At 40.9% G+C, this 17,366-nt stretch overlaps 1 protein-coding gene across 1 annotated transcript; it reads left to right on the plus strand.

The window, feature by feature from the left end:
• The first annotated feature begins 291 nt into the window (after positions 1-291).
• DNAJA2 (DnaJ heat shock protein family (Hsp40) member A2) lies at positions 292-17,323 on the plus strand. Its single transcript, XM_024199714.3, has 9 exons — positions 292-469; positions 4,789-4,848; positions 5,948-6,171; positions 8,065-8,145; positions 8,494-8,627; positions 11,738-11,934; positions 15,428-15,572; positions 15,771-15,898; positions 16,544-17,323. The coding sequence occupies exons 1-9, from the start codon at positions 392-394 to the stop codon at positions 16,730-16,732; spliced, it is 1,236 nt and encodes a 411-aa protein (XP_024055482.2). The 5' UTR covers positions 292-391; the 3' UTR covers positions 16,733-17,323.
• The last annotated feature ends 43 nt before the right edge of the window (positions 17,324-17,366 follow it).

A 17,366-nucleotide genomic window follows, 5' to 3' on the forward strand; every position in this document is an offset into this window, starting at 1 on the left:
TTGCTCCAGCCCTTCTCTCAGCCTAGGGAGGCCGGGGCAGGGAGTCTGCTTGGTCTGTAGGAGAGCCCGTGGCGCTGTCTGTCCCACCCCCGATGCGCCCGCAGCTGGCCACAGAATTGACCCACGAGCCAAGCCGGGGGCAGGGGGCGTGGCCTTGAGGTGCACGCGCGGCTCTCCGGTAGGGGGCGTGTGCCTGAAGGACAGGCAGGGGCGGGGCTCTGCAGCGGGGGGGGGGGAGGATGGTGGCGTCGCACGGCGCGGTGACGTGCAGCGTGCGTGGGTGACGTCGTGGCGGCCTCTCTCATTCTGGTCCGGGTCTCGTCCTCGCTGCCGGCCCCGCTGCCCCTCGGCCTGTCCTGCCTGCGCCGCCAACCCGCCCCGTCCCCCCGCGATGGCGAACGTGGCCGACACCAAGCTCTACGACATCCTGGGCGTGCCGCCTGGGGCCACCGACAACGAGCTTAAGAAGGTACCGGGCCAGGCGGGGGAGGCTCCGGGCCGGGAAGGCCCCAGTTGGGCAGCCGGGAGGTCACGAGGAAGCGGGGAGGCCCCGGCCCGGGCAACCGTGGGCCTCGGCCGGGATCAGAGTGGGCGGGAGGCCAGCCGGGGTCCAGGCCTCCAGGCTAGGCCGCGCCGTGAAGCCGGTTGCGGCCTGCCCGCCCGGCCGGCGCTGGGGGAGGCGACTAGGCCGCAGGGAGGCCAAGGCATCCTGCCGGAGGGAGCTGGGGCGCAGGTGGCCGGTGGGAGGAGGGGATCCCCGCCAGGAGTTGTGGGATCCCCGCTGTACCTGAGGGGATCGCCAGGGTTCCCTGCCCTAGAGCCGCCGGCTCTTGTCTCCTTACTTGGTGCCCACTGTGGGGAGATGCCCAGACTGGTCACCGAGCACCAGGCGGAGACTCCCCCAATCTCCCATTCCTCGGTAAGGTAGGATCTCCGGGGTGCTCTGTTGGCCGAGCCCATCACAATTAAAGGCTTCAGCTATAAAACCCGCTGAAGTGCAATACGTTCCAGCCAGTACCATTGTCTGACCTGCTTCAGCAACAGCACAGGCTCCGTTAGGGTCTTCCTGTCCCATCCCTATAGAGCTGAAAGCACCTAGGGAAAATAAACAAAGAAGCTGAGCAAGAGAGCCTAGAGCATTGTGATCTTCATTCCCCTATACTCAGCACTGACATCTAAACATTTATTGGTTCCATCCATTTAATGTTGTAGTATACAAGCCACTCCTCCCTCCCCCCCCCCCGAACGGTACCACACATCACTTAAAAACTACACCAGAGCCTTGGTTAGGTAGTTACTATTCACTGCCTGTGATCACTTGCAATGATGGGTGGTACTGCTACTGTGAACTATACAGCTCCATGTGATAGAGAAATTTGTTTGGAGTGGGTATTGATCATTATGAAACAACAAAGTGGAGGTGTCTTGATGAAAGGAAGCTATGAGCTGATCACAGCCAAATTTGATCAGTCTACAGAAAGAAATCTGTTTAGGGTATCCTGTTTGTTACGTGAATGGAAAACCTGGGAATACAACTGTTTAATACATATAAAAAGCACTTGTTATGTAGCCCAAAGTATAGATTCAACACTGCTTAAAATGTACTTTAGTAGTTAATGGTAAGGTTGCCAACTGTCTCTACTAGTGCCAAGCGTATCATCTCTCATTAATTAGTTTAGACTTAACTGAGTGTCCAAATAGAGAGAACATACTTACAAGCTACCCTAATACAACTGAGACAATGTATGTAGATACTGTTTTAATCTGGTGTCAAGCCCTTACGCCAAAGCAGAAAAGAAAAGTGAAAGCAAAGCAAAATAGCTTTATCATTATGATGCTGATGAGATGGCAAAACTATCTTCAATGCTGATTAATTTGTACTAAGTACTATCTTCTAGGGCTGCAGTAGAATGCTAATGTAGGCCCAGATCCTGAAAATACTTCTCTGAGTAACTATGCACTTGAGTAATTCCATTCAGCTAAATGGCTCAAACTAGCATACTAAAAATAGCAGTGTGGCTGTGGTGGCTCCAGTAGAGACTCAGACTAGCCACCCGAGCTTAGACCCAGGAGGTTGGGTGGGCTCAAGAGCCCAAGTAGCTATGTCCACACTAGGTTGGGAGGCTTGCTCCTAGCTGCAGTGTAGACATACCCATAGTGATCTATTAAAGGTTTGTCTAAACAGGAATGTTATACTAGTAAGAGCTAAGGTATGATTTTATTTTTAAACTGGTAACTATACCAGTATAACCCCTTACGTGGACATTCTTCTATGCCAGTATAAAAGTGACTTTTTGGTTTTGCTTATGTGACATATTCCAGAATAAAAGTGTCCACACTGTGAGTTATACTGGCATACTCCATGTTGACAAGGCCTGGGGATTTTAAAGTTTTTCAGTGTATTCTAGAATATTTTGGTTACAATCAAGGCTCTGTTTTGTTACACTGGCTAAGTTTTACGTAAGCATTCATATCCCCTCTTTACATGCATGAATGCAGAATATTTCATAATTATGCAGTAAAAAGATGGGTCTATAGTTATAAAGCAGTATCTACTCCTGGGGCGATTCTGTGTGACTGTGCGCTGGTGCAACCATGGGTGCAGTTGGGGGGGATTGTTTCCCTCCAAACAGAGGTGAGGCATGGCGGGGGCACATGAAGTTACATGTGGCTCCAGCACGGCAGTGGAGAGCACAGGCCACTGGCTGCTGGGCTGAGCCTAACCACCCACACCTGGTGCACCTGGCACAGTGGGGCAGGGCCTCAGAGTGTTTCTGTGGCAGACTTAGCCCTTGCACTGCATCAGGGTCAGGTGCAGCCTCACTGCTGAGTTCTTGTACCGGGGGAGGTGGGGTCTTCAGGGTGATCTTGCAGCCAGTGGCCTGTGCTCTCCACTGCCGTGCTGGAGCCACATTTATTTATTGACAAATACAATTTGCAGAATTTTAAAATATTGTGCGCATAATTTTTAGGTGCAGAATTTTAAATTTTTTGACATAGAATTCCCTCAGAAGTATCATTCTAGTCATCCTTGCACAAAAGAGGAAGATGTGTTCTCTACCCCAAGAGCTTTTAGTTTAAATGAAAATAATACAAATATAGTTCAAATGCAGCAGTCTCGATAAATAGGTCAGTGAAAATGATGTGGAGATTTTATGTAATACTATACTATAGAAAGGAAAAACGGTATGTAAACCGTTCTCAACACCCTGCTTTTTCTTGTTCTTGAGAAGTTTAGGTCTCTACTCTCTGAGCAGTTAACTTTTTTTAAAAATTTCTATTTTTAAAAATAGAACCCTGTTGCTAGCTGTGTCCACATACCTATTCAAGGGATGCTATCATAGGACCTTACCACATCTGCCACACCATCAGGGGCTCGTTCACCTGCACTTCTACCAATGTGATGTATGCCATCATGTGCCAGCAATGCCCCTGTGCCATGTACATTGGCCAAACTGGACAGTCTCTAAGCACCATGCATCTGATAAAGTGGGTTTTAGCCCACGAAAGCTTATGCCCAAATAAATTTGTTAGTCTCTAAGGTGCCACAAGTACTCCTTGTTGTTTATATTAGTAAAGTTTCTTCCCTCTAAATCACAAGTAACTGTTGTAACTCTTTTGAGACAGTGTAGTGAAAACTTCCCCAACTAAATTCAGCTCCATAACTCTGAAGTGGTAGCAGAAAAATAGGTTATGCTAAGCTGTGTACAAAATATTGTTACTCAGGTACAGCCAGACATGTTCAAAAGGAAAGAAGCAGTTTGAAAACCACTTCTTAGAGAACCTGCTTTACTTCCTTGTGCTACTGTTTCAGAACAATAGATTTAAAAGATTAGAGTCCGCATACTTCTGTCCATGTACTTAATTCAAAGGGGTGCTAAATCTTCCTTGAGAAGTATGAAGGGAAGAGAATGAAGAAACTATCTATGTGGATTGATCGGTTGGGTTGGGTGAGAACCTGAGGCAGCCATTTTGTTAATGGACTCCTGAGCAGCGTGACAAATCAGGACAGGATTTACATCCAACATGATGGTTTAATAACTATGGTATGCAAATCCATACCCTCTAGCTAATGGTAATCATCACCCCTTGTTCACATTTGGAAATTACAGCTTTATATCAGTAATGAATGCTGTATAAAGAATTGGTTGAGTTCAGTTTCAGTGTAACACCTAAACCAGAATACAGAAAATCAACAGTTAAATGCTAGTTTTTGTAGTACTTCAGTTACTCTATGCACTACATTAATGTGCCAAATCCATAAATGGGTAGTTAATACTGAGTCAGTAAAATTAAATTCATGGAGGTTAAGTCCATTAATGGCTATTAGCCAGGATGGTTAAGGAATGGTGTCCCTAGCCTCTGTTTGTCAGAGGGTGGAGATGGATGGCAGGAGAGAGATCACTTGATCATTACCTGTTAGGTTCACTCCCTCTGGGCACCTGGCATTGGCCACTGTCAGTAGAAGGATACTGGTCTAGATGGACCTTTGGTCTGACCCAGTATGGCCGTTCTTATGTTCTAAAATAAAATATCAGGTACTTTCTGTTTTATTGTAGAGGACTCAACTAATTTGTTTTATTCTAATGGACTTTTGCTTTATGGCTAGATTCTGACCTTGGAATATTTTTACCCGATTATTGACTTAAGTAGGTGCTGGTTGCACACTTACAGGAGACATTTGTATCTTTCTCTGAAGATACAGGTTCAGTTAATCAACTTGATTTATTTTGAAACATGGAATCCATCACAGACTTAATGACTTGTGTTATTTCTTTTGTCAATTAGGCATACAGAAAGCTGGCCAAGGAATACCACCCTGATAAGAATCCAAATGCAGGAGACAAAGTAAGATTTTTTTTTTTTTATCTTGAAATGTATTTATTTGTATTGCCATTGTATTTAGGGGCATCAAACAAGAGATTCAGGGCCCTACTATGTTAGGACTTATTCATATACACAGTAACAAAAAGACAGTGACCCAAAGAAATAATAATCTAGGTTGTGGCCAAGGACAAAGTAACATAAAAATGAGTTGTTGTATAGTAAGCAAAAGCCTCCATTCACCACCTGCCTAGCTGCGGTCAGCTGGCAGTGCTTTGAGGCATTGTGGGAGAGGTGAATGTTTAGGAGGGATCTGAAGAGTAAGGCAGCAGTTTTGCAGATCTTTCTTGGAAGTGTTTTCCACTCATAAGAGATAGAAGTGGAGGTGTTTGAAAGAGATGCAAACAATGAATTCAGGGGTCACCTTCAAGGTAAAATAGATTAGACATGCAGGGCTCAGTTAAGTAACCTGTCTTGAGAGATGAAAAAAGATGTTTCAGTGATGTCTCAAATGAGTTGGGTTAACATGATGGAAAAGTCTTCTTAACACTTCAGAAGACTAACATATCCCAAGCCATGTTAGCTGACTGTGTAGACTACAACAGGTTATTGTTGTTTTAACAACCGTTGAGGGTTTTTCAGTTAAGCTAACGTGTTTAAAACATCCATTTTGTCCATCAAGACAGGACCTCAGACCTTGTCTAGATTACAACTTTAAGAGTAACATTAATACTTAGCTAATGTGGTAATCACACATACTTAAATCCCAGTCTAGACAAGGCCTTGGAGGTAAAGATAAGAAGCTTGTACTTGACATCTCTACTGATTTCTCCTTCAATGCCCAAGAGGATGATACAGTCATCCTTCATGGTAAAACGGAAGAAAAGAGTTGGATTCATACAAGCACAGCCAAATCTACCTGTTCTAAAGGTCAAAATTTAGACTGCAGTGGAACTTCTGATGTGGAAGAGTATTTAGGGTTGTACACTCCCTCATGAATAAAAGGATGAAGTGGGGCTATAAATCAGATGCTAGCATTTCTTTTGTGACTATCTTCCAAGTAAATCTGTTTTTATGTATGTAAAAGTAACTTACAGGCTTTTTTTCCTGACTTCTTTTTCAGTTCAAAGAAATAAGCTTTGCCTATGAAGTTCTGTCAAATCCTGAGAAACGCGAGTTATATGATCGATATGGAGAACAGGGCCTTCGAGAAGGTAGCGGTGGAAGTGGTGGAATGGACGATATTTTCTCCCACATTTTTGGTGGTGGATTGTTCAGTTTCATGGGTAATCAGAGTAGAAGTCGCAATGGTAGAAGAAGAGGAGAAGATATGATGCATCCACTTAAGTGAGTATCTTGATACTGTGATTCTTCTAACTTAAGTTTCCAAAAAGAGATGGTGAAGGTGAACCTGGTCTGATAATCATTGATGCTCTAGCGGGCGTCAGTTCATTCAAAAGGTCTCTACTGTTTCCAACTCAAATTCATTGAAAGCGTTACTTCTAGATTTCAGCAAAAAAGAAACAGATCTTCCTGCATTAAAAGTTTGCCTTTGGTAATAGTGTTTTAAAAGAATAATATATGTGGTTGGAACTTCAAGTCTTACGGTCCATATCTTATTAGTCAGTGTATAAACTCTGCTTCTTTTTATAAACATATAAATCTTGCCCATTCTTGACTGATTTGCACAAATGACTGTCTAAATTATTTGATCATAAATATGCTTAAAGTTGTTTAGTGGGACATGTTAGCCTTCCAGCCTCCTAGTAACCTGGTGATTATGTATTCACTATCAAACCCAGGGGTCTCAAATGGCCCGCGGAATTATTTGCTGTGGCCTGCCAAGCTCCCCGCGCTGCACCCTCCCTCCCTCCCCCCGAGTTATTTCCTGCGGCTGCCAAGCTCCTCTCCCCTGCCGCCGCCCCCTCCCCCCGTGCGCACCGCGTCCCTGCTCCTTTGCCTACCTCCAGGTGCTTCCCGCCGCCAAACAGCTGTTTGGCAGCGCTTAGCGCTTTCCAGGAGGGAGGGGGGGAGGAGCGGGGAGCCGCACGCTCAGAGGAGGAGGCGGGGTAGGGGTGTGGATTTTTAGGATCCCTGCTCATCTTCATAAGCCTACACCTTATTTTCACTGCTGTTTTCTGCAGGCTGAGCAGCTTCTTTCTGACCCCCACCGATGCTGTATTGTGGGCTAGGCCACTCCTCGCATTAAGTGCTTAGTGTAATATCTGTTTTTGCATGCCAGCTACTTTGTCTAGCAACTAGTACTGTACAAACAAACTATAAATTAGCTTTTGTATTCTCATACCTCTTTTTAGTTTCTTTCTAAACATTGACACCAGAAGCAATGTTTTGCAGTTCAAAATAAACTGAGTTGCATTTATTTTTGAATGATTTCTGAAGTCTCTGGAAATATGCAAAATTCTGAACTAAATGTTGTTAGACAACTACTTTTAAGCGGCTTGACTGTACTGATAAGAGAACCAAATGGTGTTAATTTTTTTTCTAGTGCTTTAGATACCTTGTAATCCAACGTTCTCAAATCTGACTGCTAAAGTGGTCATGGGAACATACCAACAATATATCAACACAAACACTTTTCCAATGGAAATGAATAAGACAAAATTAAACTCCTAGTGTGAATTCTTAAGGAAAATATTAAACTATAACTATTATCCAGAACTGCTAGGAATTGTCTTGCTTGTGTTAACCCATCTGAGACTTGTTTTAGATCTCCTTTAAACCTTTCTTAATTCTTCAGGTGACTAGGCTAATTTGTTTCCTGTTGGCCTCTGCTAGAGAGCTAACCTCAGCTCTGGCTTCGGACTAATCTAAAGCTTTTCCTTGAAGTATGTACATTTACAGTTGCATAGTTTCTAATGGGATTTCACCAGATCTGAAACTGTTCTGCAAAGTCTGGCTTAAAATCCTAAAAGATAGGGTTCTGTGTTTTTAATAACTGCTTATCTTAATGTAGCCTTTGTTACAGTGTCAGTGTACAGAGTTTTACTTGCTCAAAAACTTACTGTTTAACGTCTCTTCTACATATGGCTGGGTGTTTTTTGTTTGTTTTGTTTGTTTTCCAAAAGTATTTGTAGACAAGGCTGAAGGTTGCTGTGATTTTAGTTTTTATCATAAATTTTCTTAGACAGTAACTTGTAACTAAGCTAGACTATTAAAATGACTTTTTCCTGAAGTGATTATTAGAATGTTAATACTGGAGAACTTACTTTTATTTTCTAGAGTGTCTTTAGAAGATCTATATAATGGAAAGACAACCAAACTACAGCTTAGCAAGAATGTCCTTTGTAGTTCATGTAATGGGTAAGTTTTGTATTTTTCATGAACAGTGCTAGAACTTCTTGGCTGCTTTCACTCTTAAATTTGTTAAACTGTTAATTCAAATTGGTATATAGCATGAAGTGTAGTAGTTCTTCACGTGTAAGCTAGAACAGGTTCAAGTATTGAAGCATGGAGATACCAAAATCTAACCTATAATGCAATTAATGGTGCTCTTTGTAAAATCTTGAAAAGACATCCTCTGTATGTTAGTGATAGATTAGCCTAATTGCAACTGACACTGCTGCATCAGTGCAATTGGAGATGTAAAACTTAAGTTTGGTATTTATTTTCCATATGTTCTCAATTATAATCTGACACTTTCCAATTTAGTCAGGGTGGGAAGTCCGGAGCTGTTCAGAAGTGTAGTGCTTGCCGAGGTAGAGGTGTACGTATCATGATCAGACAGCTGGCTCCTGGGATGGTTCAGCAGATGCAGTCTGTGTGCTCCGATTGCAATGGAGAAGGTAGGCCAACTGTTTCCTGTGCTTTTAAAAATGTTTAATGTGGTTAGAATCTAGGTTCAATAGTAAATTGTCATATCTCATCTGGAGAATTTCTGAATTGGATTGTAATTAGTGAAGTTTGATTTTAGTCTGTAAAGGATATTTCTTCATGTATCGGAACAAAAACACAATTTTGCAAAGTAGGGGAGGATTGGAACCAGAATAACAGGTGCTACTGCTTGGAAATATTTGGACATGCTTGCCCCAGTATCTTGCTGTCTGGTGCTAGCACTATAAAAACCATTTACTCTTATGGGATAAATTTAACTTAGCATCAGGATAGATTGATTTAAATCAAAGCATTTTAGAGCAATGTTTTGCATTTGTTCATTTGAGTTATTTTCCTAAAGAGAGGGTGATTGTCATTTATTTGTAACCATTGAAATATGTTTAGCAACTATATATATATCCTTCCCACTAAATTGGGTGCTGCTTCTTGTTAACCAGGGGATGGATTATATCTGTACACTGAAGCATTTAGGAAGCTTAACTAGCGTTCAAATTTGTAATTTGTTAGAAAATAGTGAATGATTCATTTCTTATTTACTAGACTAATTTTTTACTTGTATTTTTTGTCAATCTCTGGATGGAAATTTGAATTCAATTAAATGCACTAAATGGCGTTATTAAATAAAACTACCTTCAGTGTGCTGGAAATATAACAAAAAAGTTAATGGAAGCAGTTTTGCATTTAAATTTATTAAACAAAGAAAGTATTATCTGTAGTTAATAATTGAATTTATTATTTCTGGGGTCATGTCCTTCAAAAATTTAGAACTAGTAGATCTCATCCTCTTTCACCTAGTTTTATTTAAAGTTTGGAAGAGAAAAAAAAGCTTTCCTTCAAACTAGGCACCAAACATACTGCTTGATATTTTTTTATTTTAAATTATTTGTAATTATTATAGTAAATTTAGGCCTAAATTTACATGTCATCTCAAATTTAATTTTAAATAGATTGTTAAAAAATAAACCCGTATTTAAATTAAAGTTCTTTAAATATTCATTGATTTTTATATCTACTCTTCTCAGCGTTCCAAAATATTATCAATTTATTTCTCCTTCAGAAACAAATGTTAAAATCGACATACAACTTAGTGTTCTTAACTTTCTGAAAGATGGAAATAATAGTGTTACATTCTATATTACTTTTGCTGATTTGGGCACATATATGGTAGTGAATTAAATATCCTCTTCCTTGCATATATTTCCTGGATCTTTCTTAATTTATGCAACACCACTAATTTGTCTGAAATCTTGTGCTTGTACTACTTATGACGTAATAGCTGAAAATGCTGAGCTGCAATAAAAAATTAGTTTTTAGTCTATTTTTATTCTATAACCAGTCAAACTTTTTACTAAAGAATTGAAAGACTGTGGTTTCCTGTTTTTAGCTCTTTGTTACTTTGCCTGATTTAATGTAAATGCAAAGTTCCAGTAGGACTGGACACATCTGCTGCATCGTAATGTTCTGTACACTTGTTTCACATAGGAGTATGGCTTTAATTTCTGAGTAGCTAAATAACTGAACATAACAATTGCTTCTGCTTGCAGTACTTAAATAGAAGAAGCAATAGGCACTGTACTGGCAACTGAAGTGATGGGATTGTACAGGATATTTTTCTTAGAATGTTCTGGTTATTCTGGTCTGTTATAATGAAGGCAGTTCCATATAAAATATCTGTCCTTTAAAAGTATATCCAAATAGACTAGAAAACAAAAAGGCTCTTAAGAAGTATTGGATACTTTTTGGATAACCACCCTGCAGTCTTCTAGAAGGCAATTCTCCTGTTCAAGGTGAAAGGCAAAGCACAACTGTTTGTTCTTTACTGATCGTCAAGATGTAAAAAATGCTTTAAAAGTGAACATATACACTAAGAATGTCAGGTCCTCTCTGCAGGAGAACCTGAATGGTGGTGTCACACTAAGCCAGGGGTTGGCAACCTTTCAGAAGTGGTGTGCCGAGTCTTCATTTATTCACTCTAATTTAAGGTTTTGCGTGCCAGTAATACATTTTAACGTTTTTAGAAGGTCTCTTTCTATAAGTCTATAATATATAACTAAACTATTGTTGTATGTAAAGTAAATAAGGTTTTTAAAATGTTTAAGAAGCTTCATTTAAAATTAAATTAAAATGCAGAGCCCCCCGGACCGGTGGCCAGAACCCGGGCAGTGTGAGTGCCGCCTTCGGCACGCGTGCCATAGGTTGCCTACCCCTGCACTAAGCTATAACCTGACCTGCTGCTTTTTCTCTCTTCTCTCCCTCGTGTACCGTCTGCATCCCCCACCCAGGTTACATCTACACTTACAGTGATGTGTCTCACCATCTGTACAGGTATAAATAGCAGTGTAGATGGTGAGAGACAGCTTAGGGGAGTAGAGTGCCCTACATACCTGAACTACCAGAGGTAAACACCCTACACTGCTCTCTACACACCCAAGCAGTGCCTCCCACTTTTACGCTGCTATTTTTAGTAGTGTAGTTTCCTCCTGCCAGAGCCTTTCCCCACAGTCTGAAACTCAGCCTCCACACCCCAGAAAGGAGAACTGCACCCTGGTTTCAGTTTTGTCCCATTACCAGGTTTCTCAAAGATTTTTCATAGGTTCCCCAAGCAAAATGAGGAAAGGAGGAACCTGATTCCTTATAACTTACTTTTTGTTTAGAGGTGGAGGAGGCCATTTTTATGCATGAAGAGCAATAAAAGCCACAGACAAAGCTTATTTTTCCTTGCAGGTTTCCTTAAATGCTCATGCTGTTTGGAATTGGAAGTCACGGTTCTTGTTCCATCTGGCTTACAATCTGAGTTCTAACTCATCTTCCATCCCACAAAATGATTTTGAAGATCTCATCCTCTTAGTGCCTTTTGGGTCTCTTTCTTCTCATTAGGATAGCGTTAGATTAGTTTTCCCCTTGTGGGACACACTAATAACACTGAAAGAAAAAAATTTCCGAAGTGATTTGAGATAGGGGAATGTGCCCAAGAGAACCAATGTACGGCAAAATAAGTGGTACTGTATCCTCAAATAAGGAAGAAAAATATTCTTAGATTTTTCAATCCTTCTTTCTCTAGGTGAAGTTATTAATGAAAAAGACCGTTGTAAAAAATGCGAAGGGAAGAAGGTGATCAAAGAAGTAAAGATTCTTGAAGTCCATGTAGATAAAGGCATGAAACATGGGCAGAGGATTACATTTACTGGAGAAGCAGATCAGGCCCCAGGAGTGGAACCAGGAGATATTGTCCTCCTGCTCCAAGAAAAGGAGAATGAGGTAACTTGTGACTTAATAGGTGAAGTAAAGTTGGTGGTTTTTTTATATTCCTTAGAAATATTTAACTGGATGATGGAGTACAGACACTTACACAGTTACCTAGATTACTTTAAACGAACAATTGAGGGAGAGAAACTGAACTTACACATACATGGCTCGTTTCTAATGGTAACTGCTATAATTCTGAGCTAGATGGTTCTGTCTGTAGACATGCAGAGGAGCACACCAAGCATCCCACTGTCTCAATATGATCATAAAAAGTTACTCTCCTAACTGAAGCAGGGTTACCCTTGGAAGACTTACCACTATGAATGTCCTGTCCTTGTTGTTGTGCACCTGCTTCAACCCTGGCATGCAGTAAGTAAAGCTGAGTATAAAGCCAGCTGTTTTTTTCAAAGGCTGTCAGATGAAAACGGGGAATCTCCCTCAATCTTCACTTGCTGTAAACTGCTCTCTAATTCTGTTAACCTAGGAAGTGTGACAAATGGGTTTGGAAATATTAACCCAGATAAGTAGCATGGTCATGCTGATATTGCACTCATCATAGGACCCCTCCTCTTTTCTACCCAAACTGTAGACCTACATTTGGCTAATTGCATTTTCATTCTGTCTTGGCACATTTATATTTCTACACAGTATGTACTTTGGAGAATATTGGGTTTCATACCTTTGAACTAAGTACTATAAAACTTATTCTGACACAGTACACTATGCTAAATTACTGGAATATGTTATTTAAGGAAAGTTGCAGTATACAGTAAAGTCCAGGAGAATGTTTCCATGCTTTAATGTGGTAACTATTTTTGGCAAAGTTCAGTGCATTAGGTGAAGTAACATAAGTGATGGTTCAGTATTATGAAAACAGCATGTAAAACTATTGTGTGAAATTGTGGGGTGCAAGCTGTTCCTTTTCTGGTGTTCCATAAACAAAATAAAGTATTGTGAATTTAAAGTTCATACATATTGCATTGATCAAATTCTAGTCATTGTCCATCAGGAAAGCTCTGAATTAAAAACTGAAGTAATACAAGTATCTGAAAAATCTTTAAAATAATTCATGCTGGAGTAGCACTCCAACACCAAAGCACTTGACCTAGCCTCTCCTACAGCTGTCTGTCTGGTTTGCCTGTGTGCTCAGTTGCAACTTTGTGCTCCTCCCTACTTCTTGGCTGTAATTGGGTGAAGGGAAAGGGAGGCTACTAGGATAGGCAATGTGACTTCAAGTGTCAGGTACTGCTAGCACTGATGACAGGTCAGATATTCCAAGATTTGAAGCAGAGGCCTTCTCAGTCTTGGTCTTTTGATCTAGCTATGTCTGCTGCTGTACTGTCTTGTACAGTAAATCATATTGTGGCTTTCTCCTTTTTGCTATGACCATGTTTACTAGTAACGCTGTAGGTCAGTCCGCAGTTGCTTTTTAATAAGCATGCTGCAGTTCATGAATATGTGGACAAAAGATTGCTAGCATAATTGTTAGTATGGTGGTGAAATGGTGATATTGTAAGGTGTTTGTTTATATGAGTTTGAGAGGAACCTAAAGCAGTGGTTCTCAAACTTCAAAGGACCTCCATTTTGATTTTAAAATTTTTGCACACCCCCAGACACCCTGCTCAGCCCAAGGCCCCACTTCTGCCTTACCTCCACCTCTGCCCCTCCTCTTTCCACCCCATCCCTGTTTCTCCCCCTCCCTCCCAGCGCCTGCTGCATGCCGCTGAACAGCTGTTCCCCGGCATGCAGGAGGCACTGGGAGGGAAGGGAAGGAATTGATCAGCGGGGCCAGTGGCCCCTGACATGATTCTGCCCCCCTCCCCTGAGTGTGCTCTGTCCCCCCCTTTCTCCCAGTGCCTCCTGCACACTGGGGAACAGCTGTCCTGCGGTGTGCTGGGGTGCGTGCGGGAGGAGTTGATCAGTAGGACCCCATCCCCGCTTCTCCCCCTCCTTCCCAGCACCACCTGCATGTCAGGGAACAGCTGTTCCCAGGCGTGCAGGAAGAACTGGGGAGGGGGGAGGAGTTGATTCCGCCTGCTCCTCCCTGCTGAACAGCTATTCCCCGGCATGCAGGAGGCGCTGGGAGGAAATGAGGGAGGGGGAATTGATCAGTGGGGCCCGAGTACCCTCGCGGACCCCAGTCTGAGAAATGCTGACTAAAGTATTAAATCATTTTGGTACCATAGTTTCAGTGTACTGAAAAACTTGAGGAAAGGTGAATCTACTAAAATTATTGTCATGGTTGATATGCCAGCTGATCTCCTGGTTCCAAAAACTACTTGCTCTTGGGGAGAAACTCTGCTGTCTTCTCACAAACGTCAGCATAAAACTGTTGCCATATTTTATTTTCAAGGACAGACATTAATGCTGAAGAAAAACTTTCCAGCAAGTCTTTTCTTGCTGTGCAAGAAAGCATAACTTTGAGGATGAAGTCATGAACCAAGTTTTATATGCTGTTACACTAAATATCTGTATGTTGTGAGCAAGCAAGTAGTGAACAATTTCAGGTATCTCTAATAGAGGTGCGAAGGGAAAAAGGAGCAATCTCTCTGGATTCATGCCAATGGGCTAACAGTCCTTCATTCGCTTCACACCTCTGTAAATGTAAATGCCTCATTACAGATCAGTTAAAGCAGCTGTGATCTTGCTTGAATACATAGATGACAGTTAAAGCAACTATACACAACTGGTTTGGGCTTTGTCCTGAGGACTTGGAACAACACTCCTATTTCATGTATACCACATGAATAAGACACTTCCAGTTTGTCTATTGCACTGAAGATACTTCTGAAAGACTTCATGCTAAAGTTAACTGAATGCTTATAAGGACTGCAACACTTTAGCAGTGAGTCTGAAGTACTACTCTAGTAAAATAGCTTAAAGCCTTTAATTGTATGTGGACTGTCTTTTTGCCCCTCCCCCCTTTTTAAAATCTGAAAATAGTGGCATGATCAACAGCTAGCTTTTTTATGAACATTTTGAGGCTAAGTGAAATAGTCTTTAAATATATAATTTTGTTACCTGGTCTCCATTGTGTTGTAATTTTTGAGTTTAGATTGGAAGATCTTTGGGTCAGGGAAAGACTCAGTCTGTTGTACAGTCACACAGCATTTTACAACTCTAATTTGTTTCTAATGAATATGGAACCAGAGTCACAGAAATATATACTATTACATATTGCACAACATGCAACTCTTAGGACCTGCTTAATTGTGGAAAGCTATAACTGGTGTAGATCTGGAGTTTGATCCTTACATGAGTGCTAACTTTCGAAGGCAGCAATTTTATAACTTATGGATTTTATTACTGCAGGATTATATTAAGAGACACTTCATAGTTCCCAAGGACTTCTGTAAGTAGAACTAAATAAAGAGTATCTTTGCCTTTTGGGGGATATAACAAGAGTGAATTGTTGGGGAAAGCAGGGTTTATGGGTAGGTGGAGATCTGGCAGTAATAAGTATTAGAATGCAGAATGATGATGATGATTAATGTCACATTCTTAGGTGTTCCAGAGGGAAGGCAATGACTTGCATATGACACACAAGATCGGACTTGTTGAAGCACTGTGTGGATTTCAGTTCACATTCAAACACCTGGATGGACGTCAGATTGTGGTGAAATATCCTCCTGGAAAAGTAATTGAACCAGGTAAACCTTGATTTGATATAAGAATTTATCTAGATACACGTGTGGCTGTACTATTTGAAATGTTGTATGGTCAAATTATTCTCATGCTCTTGCAACTTGTAGCCATTGTCCTAGAAATGCAGAGACGTTATTTTGTCAGACAGAAAGCTGGTACAGTTTCCTTTAAACTGATTAATCTTTTTCTGCCTTTAATGATAGGTTGTGTTCGTGTAGTTCGAGGTGAAGGAATGCCACAATATCGTAATCCCTTTGAAAAAGGAGATCTTTACATAAAGTTTGATGTGCAGTTTCCTGAAAATAACTGGATTAGCCCAGAAAAGCTCTCAGTAAGTATTCCTTCAGTTTGATCAAACATGTGTTTTTGAGATTTGGTGTCTTAAGGGCTCATTGTATTGTGCCCCATGCACTTTCTTTCCAGTAGTTACATTTGGATTTGAGTACAGCCAAATTGTTCTTTCAATGTAGTTTACAATGCACAAGTGATTTTAAAACCTTCCATTGAGGTTGGTTAGTTTACATGAAAAACCACAGGAGGGTTGGTGTTCTGGGGTGTGGGTGTAATATAAAAGCGTTTGAAAACTCGATATAGTAGCTATTACTAGACCAGAGGACAAATGAAAGAAGGTGGCTACTGTTTTGATTTCTGACTCATCAGTTCTTGGTGACTATGGCTTTGTCTAAATCAGAAAGTTGTACCAGTTAAAAGGACTGATTTTGACCAATGCAAATTGGTGCAAACACCTGCTGAATTTTAAGACTGCTAATCCATTTATGATAACTATGTAAGACATTCTTAACCTAACATGAATGTCCCCACAGGGGCTTGCACCTGTTTTTAAAGAAATACCTTTTAGTTAAACTGGTGCAACTTAATCATGTAGAGATGGCCTAAGAATGAAGGGGAGATGTGTACCAAATATTGACACCTCTGTTTTCTGATACACCACTAACTATGCTTCTTTTATTGGCAGGAACTTGAAGATCTTCTGCCATCTAGACCAGAAGTTCCCCCTGTAATTGGTGATACAGAAGAGGTAGATCTCCAGGAATTTGATAACACTCGTGGATCAGGTGGTGGTCAGAGACGTGAAGCCTACAATGATAGTTCTGATGAAGAAAGCACTCATCATGGACCTGGGGTACAGTGTGCCCATCAGTAAACATTTGTCTAAAATGTTGCACAAGGATTTTCTTTCAAGTTTTGCCTGACTTGTTTTCAGCAATCCAGCTGGATTGTATAAACAATCCAGATGAACCGATGGACATCTATTGCTGTATGTGTAACCTTTAAATTGGTCTATAGTATCTACAGAGTGTATAATTTAAACTAACCACAAAGCTTACATCTTCATTTTGACTGTTCTGTAGCAGAATAAAGCACTTGAAAGGAAGACGAGACTCCTTTTCACATGGGTTTTAAGTTTGTCCTCGTATCTGTGCTTGATTTTTACCAGTTGTGTAGATTTTAAGTTTCATATTTTAAATTCAAATTCTACATTGTAAAGTTTGTGTACAACTTGTCCTGAGGCTTGGTATTTGGCTGCACCTGCGTAAGCTGCTACAAATAGAATAAAGAATTTCATAGCCTGTATCTATCATTTTAGATGCATGGTACATAAATGGGCTTTACACATAATGGGTTTAGAGCTGACTGGGAACAACGGAAGACTAAATTAGAAGTGGTTGTAAAAGTTTTTTTACCATCTTGTGAGGTTTCTGAAAGTAAATAAAAGCAGTTGGTGTATAATATACTCCCTTCCCCTTGTCACACTTTTATTTATCTAAAAGGATACA

Source organism: Terrapene carolina, unplaced genomic scaffold, assembly GCF_002925995.2.
Source record: "Terrapene carolina triunguis isolate 2854851 unplaced genomic scaffold, T_m_triunguis-2.0 Scaffold130, whole genome shotgun sequence".
In the NCBI taxonomy this organism is placed as follows: Eukaryota; Metazoa; Chordata; order Testudines; family Emydidae; genus Terrapene; species Terrapene triunguis.

What these genes read in the sequence shown, in the direction of transcription:
- DNAJA2 (XM_024199714.3), top strand. Translation starts at nt 392, where the DNA reads ATGGCGAACGTGGCCGACACCAAGCTCTACGACATCCTGGGCGTGCCG. An exon ending in ATCCAAATGCAGGAGACAAA is followed by an intron (nt 4,849 to 5,947) that starts GTAAGATTTTTT and finishes CTTCTTTTTCAG; the next exon opens with TTCAAAGAAATAAGCTTTGC. An exon ending in CTTTGTAGTTCATGTAATGG is followed by an intron (nt 8,146 to 8,493) that starts GTAAGTTTTGTA and finishes TTTCCAATTTAG; the next exon opens with TCAGGGTGGGAAGTCCGGAG.